Source organism: Aplysia californica, unplaced genomic scaffold (assembly GCF_000002075.1).
Source record: "Aplysia californica isolate F4 #8 unplaced genomic scaffold, AplCal3.0 scaffold00081, whole genome shotgun sequence".
Classification (NCBI taxonomy): Eukaryota; Metazoa; Mollusca; class Gastropoda; order Aplysiida; family Aplysiidae; genus Aplysia; species Aplysia californica.
In genome coordinates, this window is record NW_004797351.1 from 1660718 (window position 1) to 1668324 (window position 7607).

General features: G+C 42.5%; 1 protein-coding gene across 1 annotated transcript in view; it reads left to right on the plus strand.

Annotated features, from left to right (window-relative positions):
• The first annotated feature begins 251 nt into the window (after positions 1-251).
• The window catches only part of LOC101860879 (THAP domain-containing protein 1), a 9461-nt gene continuing 2105 nt past the window's right edge, over positions 252-7607 (plus strand). Inside the window, exon 1 of the mRNA XM_005094424.3 lies at positions 252-516. Within this exon, the coding sequence (XP_005094481.1) occupies positions 446-516 (71 nt within the window). The 5' untranslated portion in view covers positions 252-445. The remainder of the gene's footprint in view (positions 517-7607) is intronic.

Consider the following 7607-nt stretch of genomic DNA (forward strand, 5'->3'; position numbering starts at 1 on the left):
CGCTTCAGTTAGAAATCTAGATTAAAATCTGCAGTCACCACAATAGGAGGTGAGTTCATTTATTGCTAGCGTATAAAATCGTTTCATACACATGTCTGCATTTTCCTTGTTATCAGTAGCCTAATTACAATGTACAAGATTTGCTACAGGCCCAATGTTGTAACTGGTTTGGCGGTTTATTTTGTTACCATTTGGCAGATTTTGGTTGTCGATGATTTGACGGGAAGCCTGAAAAAATCTGGCAACCCAGCTGAGAGGAATTGAGGATCGGAAAAAATGGCGCAGTGAGGGCAAGAATTTGTTTTCGGAAGTGCCCCTATCGCTTTCAAAGCAAGAGCGGCTTTTTCAAACAAGAGTAAAACGTGGAGTGTTTCTTACAGTCTAGATATCTAGTTTGTAATTTTTGAGCTCCAGAATACACTGAGCAACTTGTTAAATTGACGTCATGGTTTTGAACTGCTGTGTTTTTGGGTGCAAAAACAGGAAAAGCAGAGGGTCCACCTTGTCATTCCACACGTAAGTAGATCTAGACCTAAAAGTCTAGATATAGAATATAGATCTAGATTTCTAGATCTATAGAATCTAGATATCTAGACTCTATCCGTAAAGGGATGAAATTGCTGCTTCACGACAACGCACCAGCACACACTTCAACAATGACTTCATGAAACGCTACAGATACTGCCAGAAAGTGGCATATCTAGATCTATATATATATATAATATGGCTAGAATCTAGATCTAGATCTAGATCTATATGACTATCGGAGTGTCTACGTACACGGTAACCGGGCACGTAGCCTCAGGGTCTACGTACACGGTAACCGGGCACGTAGCCTCAGGGTCTACGTACATGGTAACCGGGCACACACGGTAGCCTCAGTCTCAGTGTCTACGTACACGGTAACCGGCAACCGGGTGTGTAGATCTAGTCTCAATGTCACGTACACGGTAACCGGGCGTGTAGCCTCAATATCTATGTACACGTTAACCGGCAGCCGGGCGCCTCTCATTATCTACGAACACGGTAAGCGGGTATTTAGTTTCGTGGGGGAGGGGGGGGGGGGGCTTCAGCTGGGTACACGGTAACTGCTTTGCTCCCTTCTTGACGTTGACATTAATTTTTCCCTTTTCACCATGTAGTCTCAATGTCGCATACATACACGGTTACCGTGTACATGTACTTAGTTTCGGGGTGTGGGGGGAGGGGATGCGGAAGGGGGCTTGAGCTAGGTGCACGCACGGTAACATGACGTTGACTTTTTTCCTTTTTTTCACCGTGTAGTCTCAATGTCACACACACGGTAACCGGGCACGTAGCCTCAATATCTACGTACATGGTAACCGGCAACCGGGCGCCTCTCATTATCTACGAACACGGTAACCGGGTGTTTTGTTTCGGGGGGGGGGGCTTGAGCTAGGTGCACGGTAACTGCTTCCCTCCATTAATGACCTTGACCTTTTTCCTTTTTCACTCCGCTTTTTGTGTGTTGTGAACGGAATGTAAATCAAAAAATGACCCCAATCTATCATCTGTCATCTTTCCTACGGGAGAGCAAAATGAAGTGACACTGAAAATCTGCGAATCTGGAACAGGAAGCTAAAATATAGATGTTTACAAAACATTAATACTATCACGAGAGAGAGAGAGAGAACGAGACTCCGAAAACAGAGAGAGGGAGAGAGAGGAAGGAAGAGAGAGAGAGAATTAAAAACATATATGCTCTTGATGAGGTCATACCTCTCTTAAAACAAAGGACAATGAAACCAGGGGATCCTTGACTATCACCCATCCAATGAAATGCGGACCTTTTGGTTAAAAAACGCGGCTTACTAGAGGTATGAGTATGACGGATCCCAATTCCGTACAGGGCTTGCACCAATGCACGCTTTTCCGTAGCTGGAAGCTCTAGTAATAATCAAAATTCTAAATACAGTAGTCTCCGCCTAAGATCCCACCGCTTACGATCCCGGTTCGCTTAAGATCCCGTTGTTTTAGGAAAACAGAATTTTTACTATACAAAAGTCACCCCTAAGATCCCGCTCTGATGGTCTGCATTCGGCTAAGATCCCGTATTTCAGATCATAATTTGCTAAAAAAAAACAACCCTGGTGGGCACAGTCGATCAACCAAGAGTAAAAAGTTGAGATCAATAAACTGTCTGTCGCGTCAAAGATCAGCCACTATCGTGAATGTGATCACATACATGTTGTAAAACTCGATGAAGCGATACAATGTTTGCCCCAGACGGGATCACACCGGGGTGTGAACTGACCAATGCGTTTGTTGTCCCCACGCATCGCACTCACACCTGAGCTCGCCACCTAAGCTTGCATCACTCGCTGGGTGGGTAGGGCCTACAAGTTCGCTCCTGGCGGGATCACATCGAACCGTGAACTCCTCCTTGACCATTGCAGCAGTTGTCTCTACTCCCGAATTTGCGAGACAGACTGAATTTTAATTGGTGCGTTCACAACGTAATGGTGTGTAACGACAAAGGCGGTTTGGAGGGGGGGGGGGGGCTCGGTCAGAGATGGAAAGCTGTAAATTTTTGACAGGTAAAGAGGAGGGGCAACTGGATAATCGTAGATCCTGAGACTCAAGATAATAAGTGAAAATGGATCGCCTCATGCCACTATGCATCGTGATAGGTCATCAAGGTTAACCACTCTTTGCTCGCCATATGCCATAAACCCACCAAGGGGGCACGTCAGCTCATTGTAAGTGGAGGGAGACCATTTTACCGATTGTGAGCCTTAACATGGGTCACCATAGATTCTTTCCTGGGTTCGTCGGTTAAGATCCTGGTTCGCCTAAGATCCCGCGTTACCTTGCTCCCAAGCACCGGGATCTTAGGCGAAGACTACTGTACTAAAATTTGCTTCCAAATTCAGTTTTTGTCATCCGATGTTGCCTTCAACCCCACCCCTCCCACCCGACTGTACCTTTTAAAAAAATCAATATCCCCCTATCCCAGAGCCCTATACTTCGCGCAGCGTACACGTTGAATGAACTTTGGTGACCCCAACGATCACTGGTACTCACAATGTGATGCTAAAGTACAGGTTCACTGACCGGTCACGATGTCGAGCCCGACAAGACGCTTTTGTATAACTTTCCTTTTTTTTCGCAAGTGAAAGCACGGGACAATGATTTATTTTCCTGGCTACACAGCATTTGTAATGCACAACCTGTACGTTACAAATGATGTGTTAATCAGACTGCTACCGGCAAATTTCTGGGGGGTAAAGAAAGGGAAAGTAGATCGAGCTTCGGTACCACGCATACACTTACGCTTGCAGCCAAAGCGCCCTGTTCATACCTAAAACTATCTTTTGTTTTCCAAAGAGTTAGCACTTGCAACAACAACAAAATTATATAAGTGCCGAGAATTAGAGGTGTTAGTGTTACAAGAGAGTAACAAACACAAAAAGAAGGAAGAGAAAGATAAGGATGATAGATGTTGAATAGGAGAGAAGGAGCAGAGCACCCACCAACCACCCATTAATACTATCTTTACACACACCACACTTACAATCACACACAAAAATACATAAACACAGAGAGAGAGAGAGGGGGGGGGGAGAGAGACACACACACACGCACATCATGCATCCACACGTGTAAATAGCCTCTAAATATATTTAATACTTAGCATGTTACACACACACAAATCACACAACATACACATTGGATAAAACGATATGAGGATAGCTTTATCGGTTGAGTTTGTCAGAAGTAGACTAAAAAATCTCCATAGCCTCACAACGATATTCTCTCTGTCTCTAAACACACAAATCACAGAACATACATAATGGATAAAACAAATGAAAGCTAAAAGAGCAAATAAAAAATGAATGACCCAGGACATATTAAAACTAGAGAAGACAGTCAAAATCAAACATGGAAAAGTACATCTTTAGCTATGGCCCTTCTGATCCGCACACTCTTCACTGACTTAGAGCCTCTCTATGCAAACAACCACTAAAAACGAACTCTCCATCCTATCCCTAGATCTGCTTTTAGATTTAGATTAGTTTGTAACACAAACAATAGACTAAAAGGATCATGTAGATACAAATCTATATATCTAGACTCTGAGCGTCTAGGGGCCCACCCTTGTTAGGTAGGGAAAAGTATACGGATCATAATTATGGGGGAGCTCCTTTGTGTTTTTCCCGACCTGCTTTGTTTAATATCTGCTGTTCTTTCACAGTGCTTACATGCTTCTCTTCTAGGCCTATTTATTGCTTTCATCATGTGTGGTTATGACTCTGTTGGACTGTGACTGACACCTTCAAAATAAACTGAAGGAATAAGAACAACAATGGGAAGAAAATGCTCAGTTGGTGGATGCAAAACTGGCTATGACAGTCAGAAAGGTGCAGAAAAAGTGACCTTGTATGGATTTCCTTCGGATGAAACAGAATGTCGGGCATGGACTGCTAGCTTACCAAACATTTTATCCTATGAAAAGGTGTCAAAACATATCAGTGTGTGCCCTCCATTTCCGTAAAACTCTAACTCAACTCAAGTCAACTTTCTGTCTTTCCATCGCTTTTGTCTGTCTAGAATAATTTTTTACATGTCCGTTAGTTTGAACACAAACACAGGGAAGCTAAACCATTGAGAGAGAGAGAGAGAGAGAGAGAAAGAGAGAGAGGGGGGAGAGAGAGAGAGAGAGAGGGGGGGGGAGAGATTGAGAGGGAGAGAGAGAGGGGGAGAGATTGAGAGGGAGAGAGAGAGAGAGAGGGGGGGGGAAGAAAGAGACCGCCTAGCCGTGGCCGTTGTAATCATTATTATCATTACGAAGGTCACTGCTTGCTGTGGGCCGAAGCCTGAGCGGCCGGTGTGTCAGCCCACAAGCAAGGTGTGTAGTTCTTGGGCTGCGCTGCCTGATTTATGATCGCCTAGACTGCCACCAATCCAATGAAACGCGAACACTAGGCCGTTTTCACACAAGGCCTGAACCCATGCACACTTTATGTAGCAGAGAGCTGTAGTAGTTATCAAAATTCTAAACATTAGACATATTTAATTTGCTTCCAGTTTCAGTTTTTTTGTCCATTGGTGTCCAGCCCTCCCCCTATCCCCGAGTGCGTCTTTAAAAAAAAAAAAAAAATCCCCCCCCCCCCCACACCATTCCTGAGTCCTGTACTTCGCAGCGCTCAGAACGCGCGCAGGTTCATTGACTGGCCACAATTGCGAACCCGACAAGACGCTTGTATAACTTTCTTTTCTTCATGTTGCCCCTATAAGAGGCGACACAGTGACAGGTATATTGATTTGCTTTCAAGGCGACACCACGTTTGTAATGCCGAACCTGCAGATTACAATAATTGTTGCGTTATGAGACAATTACTGACAAATTTCTTGGTGGTAACGAAAGCGAAAGTAAAGGCTTACGGGCAGGGTTGGTGATTTTTTTTTTTTTTAAATATAAATTTTAAAAATCGATTTTTTAAATTTAAATCAAAATTTTTAAAATTTAAATCGGATTTTTTTTTTTTTTTTTTTTTAAATGTCGAAACAGTTTGGGATTTTTGGTGGCTAAAAGTAAGTTCTTTTAGTGCAAAATGCATTGTCTTTATTTTAACTAATGATTAATTTAAGCAACTGCAATTTTAGAAAGCCTTATTCTGCTATATATCAGTGAATTATGGCTACAGACAAAAAAACAAAAAAATGAAGAAAATGTCAGTCTAAAAGGAAGGGTGGGGGGGGGGGGGGTAATTATGCATAGATAAACTTGCATTTTATTACAGTGCACGTGTGTGCGCGCGCTTGTGTTTGTCTAAAAAGAAAAAGAAAATGCTAATTTCAATTATGAAAAAAAAGTAAATTGAATAATACAGTATTATTTTACTACTTACAGTGACAGGGGGGGAAACAGACTTTTAAGCATGATTATTTTAGTCTACTAAACCTTATATCTGTTTTATAAAACCAAGGAAAGGATTTCTGAATGTTTGAAGATGTAAAAACAGAATACATTTTTTAAAGCATTTTTTAAAAGTGATTTAAATCACTGAGTTTTATTTTAAAAATCGAATTGATTTAAATTTTTTAAAAATCAACTGATTTAAATTGACCCAGCTCTGATTTCAATTATGGAAAAAAAAAAGTAAATTGAATACTGTATTATTTTACAGTGAAAGGGGGGAAAGCAGACTTTTAAGCATGATTATATTAGTCTACTAAACCTTATATCTGTTTTATGAAACCAAGGAAAGGAATTCTGAATGTTGAAATGTGTAAAAACTGAATAAAAATACATTTTAAAAAAAGTGATTTAAATCACTGATATTTATTTGAAAAATCAAGTTGATTTAAATTTAAAAAATCAACTGATTTAAATCAACCCAACCCTGCTTACGGGACGCTCTGTTATGAAATTTAGTGGGTATCATGCTGGACTATAGAGCGGTTGACCCTAGTGCGCCTTTTCGAAAAAGCGCGAACTTTGCGAACAGAGTTAGAATCTACCCTACTTGTTTGAAAAACAATAATAGTGACACTCTTTTTGGCTGAGTGAACTATCTCTTGAACCTTCCAGTTACCGTGTACGTAAACCCTAAGACTACGTGCCCGGTTACTGTGTACGTAGCCCCTGAGGCTACGCGGCCGGTTACCGTGTACGTAGACCCTGAGGCTACGCGCCCGGTTACCGTGTACGTAGATTGACATTTTGCTACATCCACTCTCTCTATTCTACAGATGCCACATAATCTAGATCTATCCACTCTGACTCTGTTCTCCAGATTTAGCCCTGTCTGACTTTTTTTTACCATAACTGAAAACGGAGTGTCTACGTACACGTTAACCGGGCACGTAGTCTCAGTATCTACGTACACGGTAACCGGGCACCTATTCTCACCTGGACTCAGTATCCATGTGTGCAGGGTAACCGGGCACCTAGAATCTAGATTTAGAGTCTCAGTATCTACATGTACACGGTAGATCTAGATCTAACCGGAATGAAAATATATCAATATTTGTCCTGTGCTGTCACTTGCTGAAAAAAAAAAGAAATTCATACAAGCGTCGTGTCGGGCTCGCTGTCGTGACCAGTCAGTGAACCTGCGCGTGTGCATCACATTGTGAGTACTGGTTGGGGTCTTCAAAGTTAGTTCAAAGTCTGTGCGCTGCGAAGTATAGGGCTCCGGAATGGAGGGGATTATTGATTTTTATAAAGGTACTGTCGGGAGAGGGGTGGGGATGAAGGCAACACCGGATGACAAAAACTGAACTTGGAGTTCTGAACTGCCCGGGATGAAGAAGACAGGGAGACAGCAGAACACCACGCAATCATTAGGATGCGGGAAATGGGAATAGAGAGGGGAGAAGGAAGAAAGGAACGAATATCTGGAAAGGAAAGACGTCGCCATAATCAGACAGCCACCATAACAATCAGTATGGATACCTTGTGGGCTTTGGTGCTGGGGGAAACTGAGCACTTATGGACCTTTCCGGTATGCAATGACGTTGTTGCCCAGGACAGGTAATACAGGTAATACACGAATGCATGAACAATAACATGAGCGGACAATCATGTTTACATATCAATACAACAGTGTGTGTGTGTGGGGGGGGGGGGGGGGGGGGGG